The following is a 23,522-nucleotide window of genomic DNA, read 5'->3' as shown; positions in this document are numbered from 1 at the left end:
TAATCAAATATCAAAATACACATACAAATTAAATATTTGTAAAGCTCTGTCTACACTACAGGTATCAAACTTTATGTGACAAACGTGACAACACAAATGTGATGTGCCCATATATGGACATGATGATATCATATCACTACCATATTTGGGCACATCACACCTTTTTTCAAAATACACATTAAATATCCAACTAAATATTTGTAAACCTCTGTCTACATTATCAAACTTTATGTGACTTGCAAATGTGATGTGCTCATATATGATACCATATCACTACCATATTTGGGCACATCACACCTTTTTTCAAAATACACATTAAATATCAAATTAAATATTTGTAAAGCTATGTCGACACTATCAAACTTTATGTGACAAACAAATGTGATGTGCCCATACATGGACATGACGATGATATCATATCACTACCATATTTGGGGACATCACACCTTTTTTGTCAAACTAATTTAATAGTGTAAACAGAGCTTTAGGTCAATGATTATTTTTTATAAATGTAAACTTGCAAAGGCTGCCATAAAGATAGCAAGATATTAAATTTGACATTTGGAGTGGTACGAGATCGATCAATTTGTATTTATACACACAGTTTTTAAGAGCTCTATAAAGGTACATGTGATTTTATTTTTAGCAATATCTGAGATGATGACTATGATGAATTGTTGGTAAAATATTTGATTTGGCATGGAATGGCTCACTTACCTGTTCAAGTTCATATGCTTTTGCTCTGTCCTCGTCTAAATCAGCCTGCTTCCTATAAGCTAGCGCTAACCCCCACACAGCCATAATACTGTACACATTGTCACGGACCCATGCATCACTCTCATTGGTGCTGGCTGGTAAAAGTCCAGTAACCGGATTCTATAATAATAAAGTAATATAGTATAATAATAATTAAATTAAACTTTTCTTAAAAATCAAAATAGGCTAGCTAGCCTAGTCTAGTTTAATAAAGTTATTTAATTAATGGATTCTTTGTTCTATATTATTAGGCCTAGTTGTTATTATGAGAAGCAAGAATGGTAAAACTGGAGCCTAATGCCCCATCCTACTCTAGCTAGCTAGGCCTGGCTCTAGCCACTCTACAGTACGTACCTGGTGGGATAATATTGTGTTTGATACCAGCCTGTTATAAAAGTCCAGGCGAACACCTGAATTACTTCTGCTTCTCATTACACTTTGGAGAAAGACAATGTTTTTAAATTGAACTATAATCAACCTAGGCCTAACCCAGGTTCCATCCCGACTTTTTCTTGCGGCGGTCGCGGTGGTGGGCGGGATCGGAAAACCATTTGATTCTCGCAATCCATCCAAATCCCCTCTATCATAACAATATATAGCGCCACCAACCGTTTGTAAATTAAAGTGAAAATGTTTGTATACGTCCTTCCTATACTCGTCGTTTTATGTATAAAACCGAAAAAATAATGTACATTTACAAATTAACTATATAGTTATACAATTCAAACAAGAATTTATATTTTATACCAATAAAATATACAAGTTTGATAGATAATAAACTTTTATTTCAACATCTCATCTACTGCAACAAACAAATCAAAAGAAATTACAGTATTGCTTTTATTGTCCTAATCACAAACTTAGGAGTTTTTTTTTCAGTTGTCTTGTCTCCAATTAGGAGCAAGCAAAATTTAAAATGTTTGTTGTATGGTATAAATCAACTTCCAATTGATAAATTCCTACTGAAATTTCCACACAAATGTTCACACATTTTTATAACTTTATAAAACATGCAATATCTATTCATCGTTGGCGTAGACAGCAGGATCCTTGCGACTTAGTTGTCTATGTTTTTCAGTTCCCCACGAATACACAAGATATCCAAAGATAAAAGCTGAAAACGAAAAAGAAATATTTATAAGCTCGTTTTATCGAATTTGGATCTTTTACTAACAATTATTCACTTGTTTTTAAAATAAATTTCTGTTTAAAAATTTTTTTTTTACTACAGTAGTTTAAGTCTAAAAAATCGCATTTTTGTCACACATTACTTACGTGGAGCCATAATAAATACTTTGCTTCTGAATCTACGCCATAAGTTTGGAATTCCATTCTTGAAAAAACCTGCAAAGGGCTTTTGTGCATACGGCGACAAAGAGTAGGTGATCACATTACTGTACTTGGCAAGATTACCAAATTTTAGCCCCATTTTGTTTATTATCTATTATAAGTAGCCTCTCTGAAACAAATGTATTATTTTTAGAAGCGTGGTACAGTAGTATACTATTTTAAACTGTTTTAATAAATAACATTTGGAATGATTGATAGTCAAAAGGACGAAACGACTGCTAAAAACTACAAGGGACAAGAGAAGCTTTGACAGGTGTGAGAAAGAAACCGGCTTTAAGAAATTAGAACAATTACCGGCTATTTAGAGGCCTAGATTATCTTGGCTTAATTGTATTAAAATACTACTAAACAACATCTAAATACGTTTTTCTAGTAGAACATGACATCCAACTAGTGAAGGACAATCATATTAATAAGATTATTTAACGTTTTTAGTGGCTACTACTTACGTTTTTTATGGACTTTTTATTTTGCCGTGTCGCGATCGCAAGTATGGTCGATCGCGGATCAAGCACCAAACCGTGGCGGCGCAAACAAGTGTGGCACGCCACAAGGGTTTTATCTTGTACAGTAATTTAACTATAATTATTTTTGCAAAAATGGTACAGGTTTTATTTATTATTACTCAATGATATATTCATTTTAATATCATGAGAAAATTGGGAACCTGTCATAAAAGAAACAAATTTGAAAAAAATTCCAATTACCCATGTACATCAATTAATTTATGGAAAGTCTTATTTTTCAATTTCAGGAGGAATGATATAAATTATAAGTAAACATTCTGCACAACACGAACTTGACAAAATTAAGCATTAAAAGCATAATTGATGTGAATTTTACAGGTGTGTAAACGCTACATATAAAGACATTAAACACTTGAAATTGGATTAACTAAACTCTGCATGTGAATTGAAATGAAAGTATACCATGTCACGATAAACCAAGACACGCGAGAACGAGTGAAATAGTAGGTACAGTATGCAGTACTTATTATAAAAGTTTGTTATCATATAATGTAAATATTCTTTCTCCACACATTAATCTACATGAAAGTAAGCCGTTAAAATTGATGTAATTACAGATGTATAATTTGTACAATATATTAATTGTTGAAAGGTTTCCAAACGAATGCGTGACTTACAGGAGGACAGATCTAAGTCTGCTTTTAGTTTAAGCCGAAACATGGTATAGATAATAAAATGGTAAAGATACCAATTAATTGATGATTGTAGCAATACAACAAGTGCTAAATTTATCAACCAAACAGAAGATGCATTTTTGACCACATGATAATCTTCAAACCTATTATAACAAGCCATATCATGCAGCTTGGTTTGTTTCCACATTTTCATGAAACTAGCAACATGTTTAAGGTAAGAGCCATGTTTTTGTGAAGATTTAGTTTGTCAGTTTTCTTTAATAATTCTGATTGTTACTATCAAACTTGATGTGACAAAAAAATGTTATGTGCCCATATATGGACATGATAATGTAATTTTACTACTATATTTGGGAATATCACTACCATATTTAGTGTCTGGTCTTACTGCACTGTACCTTCTTCCTTCAAAACTTGTTGTCTTAATATACTACTGCTAGTCTAGTAATACATTTCTGTATAGGGACACACATTCTCACTTCTTAAATAGATCTATCGATATTAGTTCCCTTAAGTCTATTGGCAGAGGGTTCCAGAAACTTGCTCCAAATTTGAAGAAAAGTAGAGTACACTATAAAGATTGGTGTTTTTTTTTCTATGCCGAACGCACTGACTTTTTAGTAATTTGAACAATCCGCAACAGATCAACTGTGATTGGTTATAGTCCTAGTGAGAACCAAGCTTAATGATCTGTTTTTATTCATCTATGTAGATAATGATGAGTCGGCCATTTACCTGGTGTGTAGGCATATTGGGTCTATGTATTGTAATTGGTGTAACCAATGCATATGATGAACAAGGCAATGCTGCTGCTAATAACACTTGCAACGTTTGCTGTCAAGGTACACCTGGAATGCCAGGGATCCCTGGAACACATGGCATAGCTGGGCATCAAGGAAATCAAGGCCAGAAAGGAGACCCTGGAATGAAAGGTGATGACGGACCTATAGGATTAACAGGAATAGCAGGACCCGTCGGTCCTAAGGGGGATACCGGATTAAAAGGCGATAAAGGAAATCCCGGGGTGCAAGCAGTTGTTAGAAAGTCTGCATTCACTGCACTACGCACAACTCCAATAATCCCTCCAGAGACATTTATCACTTTCACTACAATGGAACTTAATTACGGCAATAGTTTTAACAAAAATAGCGGAATGTTTACATGTCAATATCCTGGCGTGTATTATTTTATATTTAGCTATGCTCAAAATGATTCTCAAGGAATTCGAGCAGATGTCAGTTTGATGTTTAATGGGAGGGTCATTGCGCAAGTGACTCGAAGTTATTCTAAAGGTCATGCTCAACAGACGTATGGAGCAACCCTTCAACTAAAAACTGGTGACCAGGTGTGGCTAAATGCTGGAGGATCTAGTTATGTTTACGGTACTACTGGTCGCCCTGTGACCTTTACAGGTTTTCTCCTTTTCGATGTTTAATAGCATTAATGCCTACTCTTAAGCTGTTAAGGCTATAATAAAAACGTAAAACATAATGTAAGCCCATTTGATATTCACTTTATTCAATACTACCTGTATAGGTCTAATACTGTAGCAATTGAAATAAAAGAAAGCATACACATTGAGACTAGAATTTCTTTTTTCAAAGGTTAAGGCATTGAGCTATATGTATATGTGCTCCATAGCATCATAGAAGTGTAAATTAGCAGCAATGCCTATATGATGTTCAAATTAATCAGTGACTCCTTCACATTGCGATTATTCAAATATTTTATCTTAAAAAGAAGCCCACTGTGGGCTTGATTTCAAGATGGGCTTTTTTGGAGATTAAATTTTGCAGACCAATCTTTTCGAAATGGGGTTCTTTGGTATGCTAAAGCTGCTGCCAATCGGACGAGCACTCTGTGCTGCCATGCTGCCGCGGCCCTCTATAGAAAGTAAATACCTATTGTAAATAAAGACTTACAACAAAACATACCCATTTATAAATCGTATGCGCAGTCTGATTGTTCTATTGACATGCATGCGTCGAGGATTAATTGACAACAAGAATATGTTGGTGAACAATTGTATTTAATTTCATTAAAATCGGACTACGAAAAGTTCATTTTCTTACGATCGGAGTCTCCGAAAAATTATCAAAATATGCAATTTTTATATTTGAATTATAATATTGTTCCGTAAAAAACCTGAAACTAAAGTTAATCTGTAGACTATCAAATAATGTAATTTACCATGTATGCCTATGTATGTAACGGCGTATGCGCTACAAAGAAGCCTTTGTTTATTTTGTAACACCACTTTAGTCCTTCTGTTTCTATCGTCCATAATTGAATCAATAATAAAGAAGCCTGTTCAAATTATACCTCTTTTTGGAAAAAGTCCTTGTTTTAGAGAGAAGTGTATGGTATGCAAACAAGGCCATATACATGGCGGCTGCAGTCGCGTACTCAAATTTGAGACCGACCGACCAACCGACCGACATAATGAGCTGTAGTACTGACTAGTACCGACTAAAAAGTACTGGACAGAAAGCATGACAGAAAGCTATGGAAAGCCAACTTTCGTATAACGCAAAATAAACTGAGTTTAGCTAGCTACTAGAACCAGGGCCAGGAACAATATTTTTAATCATTTTTGTTTTCAATACAGTAACTTCTGACGTAATACTGGCATTATTATGTCGAAGTTTGTTATGTCAAAGTTGTTCGTACAATATATCCACATATTCATATACATGAAAGTAAGCACTGATGTGAAACTTACAGATGTACAAATTAGTACAATATATTTGTTGAAAGGTTTTTAAGTAAGTAACGTGACTTATACAGGCCAGATGTTTTGTTTAAGTTTGCTTATAAAATAGATACCAATTAATGGTTGATTGAAGCAACAAGTTCTAAATTTATCAACCAAACAGAAGATTTTATTTTCGACCACGTGATAATCTTCAGCATTATAACATAAGTCGCAGAAGTCATGCAGTTTTGGTTGGATTCTACACTTTTATGAATATAGTTGCAACATATTTTAAAGGTTAGATGTTTGTTTAAATTTTAGTTTACTTTTCTCTAGACTAAATTGTCTTTTTACTAATCAATGGCAATGTATTTTCTACTAAGTTTACTTTGGTTTTTGGTATGGCTTTCATGTAAAACATTCTGTCATAAATTTTCTGCGGGGACAGAACTTTTCTGTTATTTAAAACTCAAGTAAATATCTGTCTAATACTAATTTCACATCGCTTAGGGCGCTCAATCTGGTGTGTGTAAACTCGGGATTTTTGCTAGGCAATGTTGAAATAACGTTGGAAGTAAAAGTTAGATCATGCAAACCAACCTAAATTATTATTATTTCTTTTATCTATATTTAGATAATGATGAGTCGACCATTTACCTGGTGTGTAGGCATATTGGGTCTATGTATTGCAATTGGCGTGACCAATGCAGTTGACGACAATGGCAGTGCTAACACTTGCAACGCTTGCTGTCATGGTACACCTGGAATGCCAGGGATCCCGGGAACACATGGAATGAATGGGAATCAAGGAAATCAAGGCCAGAAAGGAGCCCCTGGAATGAAAGGTGATGACGGACCCATAGGATTACCAGGGAAAGCAGGACCGGTGGGTCCTAAGGCGGATACAGGATTAAAAGGAGATCCCGGGATGCAAGCACAAGTTAATAAATCTGCATTCACTGCGATACGCACAACTCACGTGATACCTGCAGAAACGATTATTACTTTCACATCAATGGAGCTGAATTACGGAGACAACTTTAACAAACATAACGGAAAGTTTACATGTCAATTTCCCGGCGTGTATTATTTTATGTTGAGCTTTGGTCATCATGATGCTCAAGGAATTCGAGCCGATGTTAGCTTGGTGTTAAATGGGCGGGTACTTTCAATAGTGACTCGAAGTTATCCTAAAGGTTTTTCTACACAGAGCAGTGGAGCAACCCTTCAACTAAAAACTGGTGACCAGGTGTGGCTAACCAATGGAGAATCTAGTTATGTTTACGGTACTACTGCTCGCCCCATGACCTTTACAGGTTTTCTCCTTTTCGATGTTTAATCTCTTTAAATCTCTTATGCTGTTGTAGCTATATAATAACGTAAATCTAGCACATTTGATGTTTAATTTATTCTGTGGTTATACTAACTGTATAGGCAAAATAATAATCGAAATAAAGGAAAGCATACACATTAAGACTGCAAGCATTTTTTTTGGTTGCCAATAATTATTTTAAAATCAAACGTCTATAAAATAGGATTCCAGCGATATCGACACATTTTCTTAGATAGTGTGTACAATTATATCGTTGTGCTGTGTTTGCTGTAGTAGTGGTGTATTGTTTCTTTAATATAATATGCCGATGGTAGGCCTACAGTGTTTGTGAGCAAGCGCAGTAAATAGTAGCCACAAATATAAGGAAACGTTTTTAATTTGTTCATTGGTATTTATTGAAATCACGAGCACGGAATTCTTACACAACTCACGATCGTTCACTTGTTTATCAAATTTAATACAATTAAAAAATAACTGGAAGTATTAAATCCTCCGATATTTGCTAAAATTAAGACCACCTATTCATTGATAACATATATGCTTGTAGTAAGAAGGAAGACGGGTATAGAAATAACTGTTTTTTTGGCAAGCCTCACAGTTGAAATTCGGCGTTCTATACGTTATCACGTTTTTACTCAGCGCCCTCTCCGATTTCATTGTTCATTTTTGCGTTTGGTGGGTTTCAGACTACATTTCTTTAGAATAACATTGTGACTTTATATTTAGACCTAAAAACTATTGTCAAATATTGCATTCAACTCTATAAACAAGATACAAAAGCTAAAATTGTATTTAAAAACATACTAATTAGAATCAATTAACATTCATTAATTAATACAGAAGGCTAGTACATATTACTGTTTTTACAGAATGAAAAAAACAAATCATGATAATATTACAGCCCAATCTGGTGGGATCAATAACAAATATGATTGTAAAATATTAAACTTAATAATTTAAAAAATATAGTATACTTAAATAGGATTGGTAAATGGTCACAATTTATTCATACTCGAAATATTAATAACAGTTGATTGCTGAATTTAATATATTTTGCTTTAAAAAAATATGAAAATAGGAAGTTTGGTTAAAATATGTTTTGCAGTTTATAATAAAACTGTCATAACAATAACAAAGTGATCCACAGTGCAGCATAGTGGCCAAATTTCAGCAGTTATACATAATTTCTGTCATTACTTGTTTTAAAAAAATTAAATGAATTGAATCAAATGATAGAAAAAAATTCAATTCAATGTTCAATTACTCTATTGATGAAGAGTGTCTTTTAGAGCAGTGAATTGTATTCAAAATCGTACTACGACAGAGAGCCATGGCGGCCATCTTGTTCGTATCGAATACGGCACATGATGATGATGATGATGATGCAAAACTGAATACAGTGAATACAAAGATTTTAGCTCGGTTTTACAATCAAGCCAGCAACAATATTTTAATAGTTTTTTTTTTTATTTGTTTTCAGTACAGAAACCTCTGATAGAACACTGGCCCTGGAGTTTTCATAGTTATAGCCATGGCTATCAGCAATAATTTAACAAAAACAACATCACTTAATATCAATGAATCGTTAGATCAAAGCAACATTAATAATAATATATCCCAAGGGTTGTTGCAAAGCTATATACACAAGTAATACGAGCACACACAAAAATAACTAAAAGTAAAATTCTTAATTTAGAACAACCAAATTGTTACTCAAATTAAAAAGACGCTTAAACAAATTATAAAAACACTTAATTATAATAGTCAACTCTCAAACAAAGAAACTTTAAACGTTTTTATGTCACAAATTCTTTGTTAATCTTAAATTACATTCTGGAAACTAGCCTTTCCACTTTATGCCAGCCCAATGGTGTCTTATGTTCTGAGAGTTGACTGTGTAATTTGTTAATTTGGTTTTTCATACCACGTGCTGTAGTAGCGTTAAAACAAGGTTTTTTTTACAAAAAATATAAAATTTCAAAAACATAAGTATTACAGTACTATTATTAACGTCTTTAGGCTACTACTAAGTTGCATTGTCTATAGAGGACGCTCTCTAAAGAGAAATCGCTGTATTTTATATAGCATGTTGGAATAACTTTTTTTGACTGGTGAAACTCAGCACCGTATAACAAAAACAAGTAGTTGTACAGTACAAGGCAGCGAACGCAAAATTGTCCCTAAAAAATTCCTAATAATGGCTGTTAAAATACATGAAACATGAAAATAACTAGGATTGTCCAGATTAAATGATCAAAACATTTTCTCAACAAAAAAAATTAAAATTGTTATTACCATAAAAATTAATTTATTCATTATTCGTAGGACATAATATATTCATCTAGGTGTACTGTGTGGTAATGGTCGTACAGCTTCTTATCTTTGCATAATGGTTTAATGTCACAACGGAGTCAGCTAACACTTTAATAAGTACAAACAGTGTTTTTATATATATACAGTCTGAATTACATGGAAAATATACTATACTGTAGCAAAATCATAGGTCTACTCCACATAATTTATAAGTACAATATATTTGTCTTTGTTTTATTATTTTTACAGATATATAAACCCAAGCTTGTTATTAACATTGGCTAAAATACAGGTGATATACTTGGTTATAGCCTAATCGTATAAATATTCATAATTTAATACAAAATATTCATAAAGCCAATGAATATTCATGCTGCATACTATTTCAAGCATTATAATATTTAATGCTTGACCTTTAAAACTTGACCTCCCTATTGCAAAAATTGTAACATCATCAAATACTTTAAATTACACTTGATAAAAACATGGATACAATTTGATCCGAAATTATTTTACACACACTTACATACACACGCATTAAAACATATCGCACTGATCTCGCACACATCTATTTCAGAGGAAAATAGAATCACCAACATGCCATTACACATCTGTTGTGAGATTTGATAGATGCGTTGAAAATCGGTCATCTGTTGCACTTTCGCAGTCACTCAGTCCAATCTCGCTCTCAGGTTCGTACATCCCAGATACATCTGAACACGAAGCATTTGACGTATATGCAGACATCGAAGCATTATCTAAATTTGACGACATTCTCTCATAATCACCTCCTCTACTGCCTACACCCATAACACGTTTCTTTGGTGATTGGTCTATTCCATTATATTCAGAGGGTGGTAATGATGTCACTGACATATGGTGACCGGGGAGATATGAATTTGGATGCTGGTAATACTGCCGTGGCAGATCTGACATGCTATCAATCCGCTGAGAACCATCTGGAGAGATACTTGGAGGGTAGTTTTGAAGTTGTTGTTGGAACTCTTCCGTGTGCGGGTATGGCATGTCATCATCTCCGGGATAATCGGTATCCTCTCCCACATATTCATCATCCACGTCGTCATCTTCGTATTCATTCATCTGGGACATGGTTGTGTTAACTGATAAATTGGTCGGTGAGTCTGGTACTTCTTTTTGGGTCACGTCTTCATGTATTTTGGTCAAAGTCGGAGGCATCCAGTCTGAGCAGTCCCAATGGTACCCTATTTTCAGAAAAAAATTGCAATATTATTAAATTGAATACAATTTTATCAATTTTCATCCAGCATACACTCTCCTCAAACAAACCAATCTATGAAATGGGTTCAAAATTTGTGAAAAAAATATTTTATAAAATCATAATAAAAAATAATATTGGAATTTTGTTTTTATATTTTCTTCTTTATTTTTAAATATCTTGTGTATAACAAATAACAGCAAATTTTCAATTGAGTATTTTTATCTTGGTATATACACTCACTGTCTCAATAAAAACATGTACTTAACAATTCCCACACACCATTTAATTAATAAGTATATAGTTATATGTATATAACAGGATATATGAATACATGCTTCAATCATATAGGCTATGTAAATGCATGCTTCATACAAATAGACTGGACTATATAGTGTATGTAAAAAACAGGGTAAGGGGAGTTATGACATACTTGTTGTGGTGGGGGAGGGCTAACTATAAACAACAATATAAAACTGGGACATGGGAGAGATAATTAGACAATACAACTCATTCTTTATACTACAAATACTAAAAACTAATCGAAAAGCCTGCTAAAATTTTGATCATAGCTCCCAACCAAAAACAAACAATTATTAATTTAAAATTATTATGGCCTATGTTTTGTTAAAGCAGCAAAAATAATTGCAATGTAAAAATTTAAAAAAAACATTTTTAAATTTTGGATTGGGCATTTCTGGCACTGTAAAGCAGCAAAAAATTAAAACATACCTATGCAAAAAAGCATGTTATTTGTTAAAAATTTAAGCGAGTTAATGTAACAGTACTCCAGAATAAAAAATTAATTTAATAGCACATTAAAGCACTAGCAGGTACCACATAGAATCTTTCTAACTTGACCCACTCAATGGCCATGACAACGGTCATTAGGTATACCCAACCTCTCTCTGGCCATGCCTGGCTATGTCCGACCCTCCCTGGCTATGCCTGACCCTCACTAGCCATACCAACCATCATTGGCCATGGCCTCCCCTATATTTCTGTTACAATTTTAAACTTTATTTTAGTCATTAATGGTTTTAAATATTAAAACAATCTAAGCTAAACATTTAAGAGAATATAGGTGGGAAAATAAGGGTTATAATAGTTTACATTGATTATTTTTATTGATATATATTGATTAGCAGATTAAAATAAAAAGAAATTAAATAAATATGAATTAAAACTGATAACTGATTGATTTAAATTTAATTTAAAAGATTAAGATTTACGGACTAACAATTGATATTTATCAGATTGAAACTAGTGTTAACGGATTAACTTTTAAATCTAACAGACTAAAATCTAAAATCAACGGATTGACAAATCATGCAGGTTGAAAACATGGTCATCCAAATGGGAAACAATTACTTTAACATGAATTACAAATAAGCGATAGTATATATATATTGTTAACATCAATACATAAATAAACAGATATTACCATATAAGGAAGAAAAACAATGAATTAAATCTATACAAGGGTATATGTATTATACACAGAAAAGGTGAAGAAAATTGGTTAGATCTGTATCATCTATCTAATTGATTATACTAATAATAATAATTGTAGAAAGGTTACAAGAATTTATTGATTATATTCTAATTTGTGAGTAATTAGTTGGTATTTTGTTGGTTCTTATTACTTGGCATGCTGGAAGTTCTAACGGGCGTTTTCTCTACCTTTGATTTTTATAACTTGAGAACCTCGGATGACTGTAGAGATTAAAGCAATAGTGAACATAAGTAATCAAAGTAATATATCATGTGATATAATATTATTCATGTGATCCAATTGATCATGTGATCCAATTGACATGTGATCCAATTGATCATGTGATCCAATTGATCATGTGATCCAAATTACTGTCCTCAGACATTAAATCAAAGTGTTGTATTTAGGGTCCCTAATTTTTTTGAGGGGGGGGGGGGGTGGAGAATGTGGTCTTTTATTTCATTCCACTTTAAGGTGAATGATTCTACTAATAATGATTATAATAATGATGATCCTGACTAGGAAATTTATCTAGGTAACAATTTTGTTGGTACAGTATACAAATTGTTGTAAACCTTGCAAAAAGATACATACAGAGAAACATGATGTCTACAGTATAAATAACACATGTTAAAATAATGAATACTGAATCAACTAGAGGGCAAGACATTATTCCACAAATTATTACACTAAAATGGTTGTAATTACCACAGATATGAAATGAATAATGAAGTTAATATTACAGACATAATAATAAACTATTTACAGGAGTCGTTTCAAATAAAGTGGGTTTGAGGGAAAAACAAATAATTTAAGAATTTTACTGGGAGAAATCCCAAATGAATAACTTTAAAATGGTCAACACAAACCTTTTGTAGGAATTAAATTATAGAGGCAAATATAAAGGGACTATATATAAGAAAATGATTAAGTATAAATACATCAAAATGTCCCAAATATTATACCATAAAATTAATATTTACAAGCTGCATTTGAGGCCAATTTATAACGATTATACAGTATTCTAATCAAATACAATAATCATTTAAACAATATTCACAAATGCAAATCATTAATCTTATAAAAATACACATGCAAACAAAAAATATAAAGTGTTTTTTCCCAGCTTAAAAAAATAATACTAGCATATTGTGTTATTATTCTCTGATACTCTTGTATTTAATGTTTGATAAATACAGTAGAATCCCTTTTAATTGGGAACTATTGGGACCCAATAAAGTTTCCACCTCAATAGGGGGTTACCCTTAAAAGGGGTATCCCCTTAATAGGGGTTGACTGTATTTTTCTCCTTTCAAGAGAAACACAAAGGGCTACAGTAGCAATATAATTTAGTTAAAAATCGTGTTTATGTATCATTGTTTCTGATTGTACAGGAGATTGGAGATACACTTATTACTGAAATTGGTATACTCTGGAGTTGCAATAAGTATTTTCCCAATTTATGAAAATTCCTGGCCCCTATTTTCACCAAATATAAGAGTAATCAGAATGTGTTTACTGTGCAAGCATATAGTTTAAATGAAAAACTTCAGTGCAAACCTTTATTATAAATCATAAAATATTTTGAAATTGAACATTAAAAATTATCACCTATTAATTGCTGAATAATGAATTTGTTTTATATGTATTTCTTATGTTTGTTTGCACTGAAATTATTCAATCATTTTCACACTGTGGATTGAAATGTGCAATAAAAAACAAAATTAAAAATAATGAAATGATAATCTGCATCTAAAACTTGCAACCTGCAAACAAGACAAACGAAAAATTAAAATAACCGATAAACTTAAAACCATATGCAGAAAACAAGCAAACAGAAATAAAAACAGGAAAAAAAAGAATAATTTCATGCCATGTAAAAACTAATTGCTAACCAGAAGAACACTGTATATTCAAAGAGTCTACAAAGTTTGGGGTGGAAGAAACTTTGAGTTGGTCCTGTACCTCAGGTTGCCTCTCTGGTGGTAACACCGGCGTCATCTCATCATCATCATCGTCACTGTCTGTCTGGCAAACAGCATCGATCACCCCAGCAGAGGACTCCAAATCAGACAACAAGGGTGTATCGGGTCCAATATGAGGTGAATTGCTACGGTAAGTAGGTGGGTTTTGGTAATCGGGTGGTCCATTATGGAGCAGGTATAAACCCCCTCCGGTACTATCATTATTATTGTTACGAGCTGTATTGTTTCGCTCAAGGGTGCCGAATTCGGTCTCTACGTGACCATGCGAGTGGCATCGCGTGGTTAACCCTTCAGCATCAAATTCAGTTTCCATACCTTGGTCCGCGGTGGAAGTGGGGGCCTGAGAATCAAACATAGTCTCAACATGACCATTGGTCCTTTGTTCCGTGGTCAGTCCATCGGCATCAAACGCGGTTTGCGTTTGACTATTTGTTGCATGTTCATCATGAGAAATTTCGGAATAAAAACTTTCTTGGTCGGGGGAAAGATTCTCACCAGAAAATGAATCTTCTACTAAAAATTGAGTCACTTCAGGCTGCATGTTAAACCGCACGGTCTTAGAGCCGCTCTCTTTCAGGGTGTTGCCAATTATATCTGGGCAGCTTTTGCTTCGTTTGTTTTTCTTTAGAATCGGAAGAATACCAGATTGACAATTTTGTTTGCTTGGACTATCTGTATTAATACCCTGGGGGATCGTAACACCGTGCGGTAGAGTACTGGCATGATCTGAGAATGCTAATGGTGGTTGAGGTTTCCATATAGGACTGCCGCTGCAGGAAGATAGACATTCTACCTGCCCATCTTCCAAGTCAAGCGCCTTAGGTTTCATTGAAGGGCTTGAGAATGTTGTCTCCCTGTTTGAGCTACTTTTAAATCCCGCTGGTAAAGTACTAACAGAATAATCTGAATGATTTGATAATTCATGCGCTTCTCGGTTCTGTTCTGATGATTGTTGCTGAAGGGTCGTACCACGTGGAAGCGTGTCTGCTTCAGATATATGCGGGTTCTGAGGCACCCACAGGGTTTCATCGTCGCTGTGCTGTTCCCCATTCTGTAACTTCCAAATATCATTTGGTAGCTCTGGTGAACCGCGAATTATCACAGCGTTACATATTTTATCGGGACTCTTTACAATGGCACAACCGACAAGTGCCAAATGTTCATTTCTTTTGCCACTTGCATCAAATTCATTCGGGTCGTTGAGTGGTGCAAATGTTTGCAACACTTTCTGACTTTTTGGGGTCGAAGGTTGGTTAGTATTATTAATTAAAATTATCTCAGGACTTGGACGGAGAACAGTCTGACCCCCAACATCAGACCGTGTTAAATGGATAGGAGATGAGTAGGGAGAGCCCGAGGCAGGAAAGAGTGTTTCGATTTGCTCTTGTGGACTGGTTTGAGCCTCTGCTGAAGATGTTTGAGGAACTGTGGTTGCTCGTTTTTGCTCCTCCTTAATGGTGTTTAACCTCTCCTGTATCCGCCGTTTGCAAGCTTGTGTTTGAAAAAGGTAAGGAAATAGTGTCAAGAAGAAAGAAATGTGAGAAACACATCAAACAATGCAGTAAAAATAAAACGACACAACACTACACCCACAATCTGTGAATACAAAGGTCATTTCTGATGATTTTTTAAAAATGCACCAGTAATATAAATGATAGTTTTAGTAAATAAAAATGTGATTTTATTATCTTTTCATTCAAAAGACAATGACATGCAGTCATATTTCTATTTCAATGAAAACTAATAAAAGCACTACAAAAAATACTAAGATACTACTTGTAAATAAATGTATAATACTCGACAAATTTTAATAAAAAAATGTGAAGACTGCATGTGATTATTCTTTTACTTCATGTGATCATTCTTTTACTACATGTGATCATTCTTTTCTTCATGTGATCATTCTTTAACTACATGTGATTATTTCCATGGACTACATGTAGAAGGCTTGTAAGTACATGTGACAATTTTATAGCTACATGTGATAATTAAACAACTGCATGTGAACAATTTCAAATAGCATCTGACATGTGTATAAAGTGCTTTGATCTCTTTATCAATTAGAACTATGTGCTGTAAACACATACGCACTACCATTACAAAAGTAGCAGCAAAATAAGTTATATTAAATTCAGAAATGACACTACTAAATCTAAAATAACAATTTATCTGCAATGCAGGACAATTTATAATAGTGTAAAAAATATATTTATCAATGAAAAGTAAACATATAAATACATATGTGAATACAGACATGAACGAAAAAAAAAAAAGATTTTAAATTGCACATTATTTTACGTTGAATGAAACAATAAAGAGGTAAAAATTTAAAATTAAATCTTAAACCATTAGGAAACTTTTAATTTGTGTTTAATATATATATATAAAAAAATAAATACAATAATTTCAGATAACCTGTTCAATAGAGTATAGATTATAGACTAACAAATATTGGCAATAATGAATTGTCCACATAAGTTTCCCAGGTCAAGGGTTGTAAAAGAGGATAATGTTTCTGAAGAAAAAAATATTTATAAAAGTGACAGTAAAAAAAGTAAATTATAATTTTTACAGACGCCAGTGTAAACCAGATCTACTATTGTGTTAACAAAAGTTTTAAAAACTAACCTGGCAGATTATCCTCTTCATTTTCTGTATTTACTGTGTTAATTGAACTCATAGATGTAAGGTCCGCATCTTTCCTGTAGATGGGGTGACGAATTGGTGGTCTGACAGGGGGAGGGGGTTGATGAATAGGGGGGACGTTTACTGGAATGTTATGGTGACTCTCTTTCCCTTTATTAAAAAATAAAAATTTGATTTTAATTGTTAGACGTTTTAAAATATTATCACTTAGTATTGCTATGTTAAAGGTACTAGCATACAAAAGACTCTAAAAGTACCATCTTCTCAAACATTCAAGTAAATACCAATGTACTATAAGGCTGGATTTGAACCATGGCATTTTTTTTACAGGGTGAGTGTCAACCACTAATACCACAGAGGAATTGTATAACAGGTTTAGAAAATTTTATGATGCAGTATATAATACCTATTTTACATCGTCTTAACACCTGTGTTTTGTACAGTGTGCACCTTTGTGTGTGTGAACAGATATTTTCTAGGCATGGTGAAAGGGCTACGAGATGTATGCAAGTAAATATAGATTAAAACTTACCATCAACAAAGCTGCCAGTTCCACTTCTGTTATCAAAGTCCCAATGTGGTTTTGCAATGGAATCGCTATCAGAGTTGGATGGAATAGGGTGAAGAGAAGGTGGCTGACTGACTGGTAGGCCCTGATACACATTCTGCCCATCATGAGAATCATAATAACGCTCGTTATCATTTAAATTATTCAACGAGTTATGATTACTTGGCGTATAAGACCGCGGACGAATCGGTACAGGTGGCGGGTTGTGAACAACGTGGTGTACATCAAGATTCGAGACCTTATCACGTTTGTAGTCATGCCTGTTGTCAAGCCTCGTTACCGGTTGGTTTGAGTCTGTATCATGGTAACGGCGTCGACGTCGGCGTCTCACAACAAGCGTAAAGATAATAACGATTATGATAATAATGAATATGCATAAACCACCACCGATTATTTCTTCTTTGTTAAAATTTAAAGGACTTGATTTGATGTTCATTGACACTTCATTGCACTCTGGTTCAGTTGACATACTGCAGTCCAGACATTTATACAGGCCAGGGAGGTTTTTACAGAAGTGACCTGGATTGCATGGACTTGATAAACACTCGTCGATATCAAACTCACATCGTTCACCTTCAAATTGATTACACACGCATTTTGGCCCTTGACGACTTTCTGTACATAATCCTCCATTCAGACAAGGCGAGCTGGCGCAGAAGTTTGTACAAATTTCATTTCCAGGACATACACAATTGAAGTCATCTTTAATCCGTTCACACATGCCACCATTCTGACAAGGGTCATCAATACAGCTGTCACGGAATTCACACCGTAGTCCGTGCCATCCTGATGCGCATTTGCACTCATAACTGAAATCAAGATTGGTACATTGGCCTTGATTCTGACATGGGTTGCTATCACAATGTTGAGGAAACACGGCAGGACAGGTACCTGGTGCACTTGGATCAACATCATCACCAGATGCAGTAAGTGGCTGTCCATTCAAGAACACATCTTCCATACATCCTTGGAACCCGTTAGAAACTGATGATATATCCCTACTTGTACGCTTTTTATCACCGACAACTTTTCCTCCTACGTAGATTCTGTCGATGTTGACATCTTCATGGTTGCCGGGAGCTGTTCCGGATTCTGTGATGCTGCGATCTAAGGTCAGAAATGCTTGGCTGTTGACACGCCTGACTTCAACCTGATGCCATTCGCCATCATTGATCTTAGTTTGTTCTATTGTAATCACACCTTCACCACTGCCACAGTTGAAACTGTATTGCACGTAACCATGCTTAATCTTTAAAAAAAAGTATTGTTGCATTTCAGATTTAATTCATTTGATAATTTGAGACACACCTTTTCAGGGGATATACCTATTAGGAGGACCTTCAAACCAATGAGGGACAATATATGTTTTACAACTATGGGCAACAACTATTCAGGGGACACGCATATTAATGCTTTGTTGGGTCCCAAAGATTGAACCTTAATAGTAGTAGTAAATTGGTTGGAAATCCTGTATTCCACACAAGATTATTAAAATGCAAACAACAATGTTTTAACTGACCTCAAGAAGACTGAAATCTGGTAGATTTCCATCACCATACATAATGATTCCGTTTGCTTGGATGGTACGAATCGATGACGAGAAAGTTGCTCTATCAAAAAGCTCATTTCCTCCAGCAGTATACTGCATAAAATTGTTACCGGAGAAGCTCATTGCGAGAGCTATGAAAGAAATGAAAATAGGTTAATATACCCTATCAGTATATAACTCACACAGAAACAAATAAATATCAATTATTAAGTAAAAATCATGTTTTTAGGAACAAATCTAAAAACAGAAACTAGCAATGACTCACCAGGTGGAGCAGGAGTTCCGCATTCACCCTCACTCTTACAGATGCACTGTACATCCCAGTCCATACGCACGGAGACGAGGCTCATCCTCTTTGATGCGACGATAGCTGGTCTAATAGCATCTTGTATGAGTTTGCTCTTGCACCGAGCATTCTTTGGACATGTGTTCATCTGGCAGATGTCGGAGTATGCAGATACAACCTCAATACCCATGCGCTCTCCGAGGCTGGTCTTACTACTGTTGATGAGGCGGATCAGTGGTTTAGGCCGCAAGTACACATCATTCTTAGTCGAGTGTTGCACAGCAAAAATTACATCCACGTCCTGAGATTTTGCACTTCTCCGACTTCTCTGGGATTGAGAGCTTGATTCTTGGATTGTTATAACTTTTATGTCGTCAGCATCTACATCTTGTTGGTCAGAGAAGGCAAATGTACCGGCAAGAGAGTTCTTAAAAATAGCATAGTAGTCAAAGAGGAAGACTTCAGTAGAGACACCTCTGACCGTGATCATCATAGCGTTGTCCAACATATCTTGTGAGATAAAGGCAACATCGACAAAGACATCTGCATATACGATGAACTTGTGATCCGTAATACTGACATTCAGCTCGTAGTGGTCATCTTGTGGTTTGGGTTTTATGAAGATTTTCCCGCTATCACTTTGTACGCTGAACTGTCGTGGTTCCGACACAAAGGCATACTCCAGTTCATCATGACTGTCTGAATCTGTCGCATGAACCTTGCCAATAAATCCAGCTGGGAAGTATTCAGGGAAACTATTGATAGATATTTGTAGCGGAGTGAAAGGTACAGGAGGATGAGTGGATTCTGTTATGATAACATTAACGTATGTTTCTTCCGATAAGCTGGGAGTTCCGCTGTCAGTAGCTCTGACAACGATCCTAACCGTTCGCGGTTCCTTCTGACTGATGTGCTTGACTGCTTGCAGCATCCCAGTCTCCGTGATTCCAAACAGACCTTCCTCGTTGCCTTGTGTGATCTCAAACATAAACGGTGGTCCATTATTTAGCGAATCAAGGTCACTGACTTCCAGCAATTTCAGGTTGGTCACAGGGAATGTTTCTTCTAGGATAACAACGGTGTAGTTGTTCTTTGAAAAACGAGGACTGTTGTCATTTATGTCGCTTATTATCACTTGGATGGAGACATCGGTAGACATAGGCGGACTCCCACCGTCAATGGCACGAACAGTTATAGTGTATGCCGCCATCTTTAACAAAATAAAAGTTTCAATTTTAATTTTGCCTATTTGTAAATATTACTAGTTATATTAGTATAGTAATTAAGTAAAGTATATTTATTGGATTGAAGAGAAGGGTTGGAGGTGAGGCAAGGGGAAACAAGGGGAGGGGCTGGAGACACACCAAAGTCAAAAAGAAACATAGGAAAACTAGTGTTGTGAGAACTAAAGCCTGGTTCCCACTTGAAGTAGGCGCAAGTGAGTTACCCAATCACAAACGACAGTCGGATGATCCATCGCGTCATGAATGGTCAAAGTTACTTGCGGTTATGTCATTGTAAGAACCAAGCTTTACATAGGAAATCTAGTGTACAAACCTCCTCTCTATCTACAAGAGCTGCTAGACTTATCAATCCATCCTTCTCATTCATTTCAAACTTGGGCTCTCCTTGAAGATTCTGCCTCACTATCTTATACTGTACTTTGCCAAAGTCACCAGAATCCTGATCTGTGGCCAAAACCTACACACAAGCAAACAATATTAATATTGTGTAAATTTCATGAACGTAGCAAAAATAAAAAATAATTTTTTTTCAAACAAATTTTTGAAAAAATGATATATTGCATATTCAATTTATGTTTTGGCAAAAGGCTATCGTTTGTTTCTGATTGGGCTCATATAAGTGCAAAAATAATTAACCAACACTAGCAATCAAATAAATTAGTACAAAGATAATATAAAAATAATTCACAAATAATCAGATGAATCAAGTGTGTTATAATATAACCAAAGCACAATATCAATCTGTATCTGCATTTTAAAAATATAAATATTTATTATAATATATTCAAATGTCACCAACCTGAACAATACTATCTCCGACTTGTGATGCCTCGTTGATCACAGCATTGTAGATCTGTTGACTGAAATATGGTTTGTTGTCGTTTGCATCCAGTATTATGATGTTAACTGTGGCGATGTCAATCTGTTGCTGCTGACCATTGTCCGATGCTTGAATGGTTAGGTAGAACTCTCTGGACTCCTCAAAGTCCAGCGTGTCAGCAACAGTTATCAAACCTATACAATTGTCAACAAAAAAGATATTAATAAATAGTAGTATCAATAAATAATAGCAACATTAGTAGCAGCAATAAAGCAGAACGATCGTCATAAAATAAGCACTCTTTTTTAAGGGCCTTTTTGTCATGTTATAAGATAAGATAATTTCAGCAGCTTTAATTTTGCTCAATCTTTTTTATTTTAAAACATCGAACAGCAAGTAACTTGCCAATTATAGGATGGATAAACTATAACCATGCTTTGTCTTATTTGAAGCTTAGAGAGTGGAGTAGAAAGAGATGTGAGTTACGACACTGGCACTAGGTCAGGATTGAACCATGCACCTTGGGATTAAAAGCATGTTAACCACCAAGCTAGTTTATCAACAAAAATTAAAAACTATTAAACTGTACCAGAGTCTGGATGAATGTTGAATTTTCCGTGTTCGTTTCCTCCTGTAATCGAATAAGTTATCACTTCAATGTCTTCACTGGTTGCGAGAACCTTGGAAATACTCGCACCTACATCCACATCCTCACTTACGTTCACGTGATAATTTTCGTACTCAAAGATAGGTGCGTTGTCGTCCTCGTCCAACACTTTCACTACCAAGTATGCGATTGAACTCATCTCACTCTTCTGTGTATCGGTGGCTTGTATGGTTAAATTGTATGTGTCTCTGAATTCACGATCTAAACCCTTTAGTAATGAGATTATTCCTAGTTTGCGATCAATGCCGAACATACCTCCAGCCGAATCAATGAAGGAATACACAAACTGACGGTTTGTTCCTAAAAAGAAATAAAAATAACATATAAATCACTATAAAATTTCAAGCATCTTTTAAGCCTTAGAAATTATACCTTTTATACTCCAGGCATGGCTACTGTTTTACCAGCCTCCAGTACAGGACTACCATTCAAAGATACACAAATGAATAGCATGCCTCTGTACTACAAATAATATATTATAACTAAGCAGGGGGGAGGCAGGGGGATTTTTTAAAGAGGGAGTGAAAGTGTCCTATCAAAGCTTGCAAACAGTACACAATCTTTAAAATGCGTTTGAATACCAATTTCTCAGATTCATTATAAATCTGGGATTGGTTGTTGTCATACCTTCATCTGGATCGATAGCCTGTACCCTTGTCAACAACGATCCAGTAGGTGTGTTTTCACTGAACGCTTCCGTAATAATGGTAGGTTCAAATATCGGTGGGTTATCGTTATCATCCATAAGAGAAATAATAAGATCTGAAGTACAACTAAGACCTCCTCCATCTGTGGCGTTCACTTTCAATAGGTATTTGCTTCGTGTTTCACGATCCAATAAGGCAGCAGTTCTTAAAATACCTATAAAAAAAAGAAGTTTAATTATTTCTATAGGATTTATGATGATTTATGACATCCTCATTTGAGTAGACTGGGTCCATTTATGAAAAATTGACATTCATCAATATTTAGGCAAAAGTGGTATCCATGTCTTTTTAGGTCAATTTGGGTAGTTCACTCATTAGGTATTTTGTCAATTTCTCATCATCAGTCAATTTTTTAAATTTATTTTCCTGAAAAAAACAACTTACCGGATTCTGAACCGATATTAAAATCTTCAGCTCCTTCACCAAAGAGTGTAAACGTGATCCTTGAGTTGGCGCTAGCATCGGCATCCTCCGCCCAGACTTCAACAATATAGCTGCTTACACCCAGACTCTCAATAAATAACTCGGAATAAAGCATCTAAATGACAGAGAATAGTGATATTTATATAGCCTGGTATGTATGTACACACGCATGAGTTTAAGAGAAGGTTCTAAGACTTCTGTAACAATCTATGTTAATACAACAGTGTTCCTTCAAAGTGGGAGGTCCCATTACTCAGACATTTTTCATATAAAATAGAACATCTAT

The 23,522-nt window shown here is 34.7% G+C and overlaps 4 protein-coding genes across 10 annotated transcripts in view; 1 reads left to right on the top strand and 3 right to left on the bottom strand.

The window, feature by feature from the left end:
• LOC140050160 (phosphorylase b kinase regulatory subunit alpha, skeletal muscle isoform-like) overlaps nucleotides 1-1,275 on the bottom strand; it is a 118,003-nt gene extending 116,728 nt beyond the window's left edge. For both annotated transcript variants that reach the window (XM_072095228.1, XM_072095229.1), the window contains exons 1-2: nucleotides 1,111-1,275; nucleotides 718-876 (exon numbers count right to left, since the gene is read on the bottom strand). In XM_072095228.1, the coding sequence (XP_071951329.1) occupies nucleotides 718-876; nucleotides 1,111-1,188 (237 nt within the window). In that variant the 5' untranslated portion in view covers nucleotides 1,189-1,275. The remainder of the gene's footprint in view (nucleotides 1-717; nucleotides 877-1,110) is intronic.
• A 238-nt stretch (nucleotides 1,276-1,513) lies between these two features.
• On the bottom strand, nucleotides 1,514-2,634 carry LOC140049299 (cytochrome b-c1 complex subunit 8-like). The gene is made up of 3 exons (XM_072094147.1): nucleotides 2,556-2,634; nucleotides 2,032-2,215; nucleotides 1,514-1,870 (listed from the first exon to the last, which is right to left on the bottom strand). The coding sequence occupies exons 2-3, from the start codon at nucleotides 2,183-2,185 to the stop codon at nucleotides 1,776-1,778; spliced, it is 249 nt and encodes an 82-aa protein (XP_071950248.1). The 5' UTR covers nucleotides 2,186-2,215; nucleotides 2,556-2,634; the 3' UTR covers nucleotides 1,514-1,775.
• A 3,695-nt stretch (nucleotides 2,635-6,329) lies between these two features.
• Nucleotides 6,330-7,353, top strand: LOC140049877 (complement C1q subcomponent subunit C-like). The gene has a single exon (XM_072094828.1). The coding sequence runs from the start codon at nucleotides 6,601-6,603 to the stop codon at nucleotides 7,300-7,302; it is 702 nt and encodes a 233-aa protein (XP_071950929.1). The 5' UTR covers nucleotides 6,330-6,600; the 3' UTR covers nucleotides 7,303-7,353.
• Nucleotides 7,354-7,854: 501 nt separating this feature from the next.
• The window catches only part of LOC140050149 (protocadherin Fat 1-like), an 88,016-nt gene continuing 72,348 nt past the window's right edge, over nucleotides 7,855-23,522 (bottom strand). The window contains exons 16-27 of one of the 6 annotated variants that reach the window (XM_072095209.1): nucleotides 23,198-23,351; nucleotides 22,734-22,967; nucleotides 22,029-22,406; nucleotides 21,419-21,633; nucleotides 20,933-21,076; nucleotides 19,355-20,585; nucleotides 19,060-19,220; nucleotides 17,505-18,789; nucleotides 16,955-17,122; nucleotides 14,237-15,817; nucleotides 12,530-12,562; nucleotides 7,855-10,832 (exon numbers count right to left, since the gene is read on the bottom strand). In XM_072095209.1, the coding sequence (XP_071951310.1) occupies nucleotides 10,213-10,832; nucleotides 12,530-12,562; nucleotides 14,237-15,817; nucleotides 16,955-17,122; nucleotides 17,505-18,789; nucleotides 19,060-19,220; nucleotides 19,355-20,585; nucleotides 20,933-21,076; nucleotides 21,419-21,633; nucleotides 22,029-22,406; nucleotides 22,734-22,967; nucleotides 23,198-23,351 (6,204 nt within the window). In that variant the 3' untranslated portion in view covers nucleotides 7,855-10,212. The remainder of the gene's footprint in view (nucleotides 10,833-12,529; nucleotides 12,563-14,236; nucleotides 15,818-16,954; nucleotides 17,123-17,504; nucleotides 18,790-19,059; nucleotides 19,221-19,354; nucleotides 20,586-20,932; nucleotides 21,077-21,418; nucleotides 21,634-22,028; nucleotides 22,407-22,733; nucleotides 22,968-23,197; nucleotides 23,352-23,522) is intronic. The other 5 variants (XM_072095212.1, XM_072095210.1, XM_072095213.1 and 2 more) reach the window with 5 other exon arrangements.

This window comes from Antedon mediterranea, chromosome 5 (assembly GCF_964355755.1).
Source record: "Antedon mediterranea chromosome 5, ecAntMedi1.1, whole genome shotgun sequence".
Classification (NCBI taxonomy): domain Eukaryota; kingdom Metazoa; phylum Echinodermata; class Crinoidea; order Comatulida; family Antedonidae; genus Antedon; species Antedon mediterranea.
This window is presented reverse-complemented; position numbering and strand designations above follow the sequence as displayed.

Excerpts from the sequence above, each read along its gene's own strand:
- LOC140049299 (XM_072094147.1), bottom strand. The coding sequence starts at position 2,185 with ATGGGGCTAAAATTTGGTAATCTTGCCAAGTACAGTAATGTGATCACC. Across the intron at positions 1,871-2,031 it reads AGTATTTATTATGGCTCCAC|CTTTTATCTTTGGATATCTT; the intron begins GTAAGTAATGTG and ends TTTCGTTTTCAG.
- LOC140049877 (XM_072094828.1), top strand. The coding sequence starts at position 6,601 with ATGATGAGTCGACCATTTACCTGGTGTGTAGGCATATTGGGTCTATGT.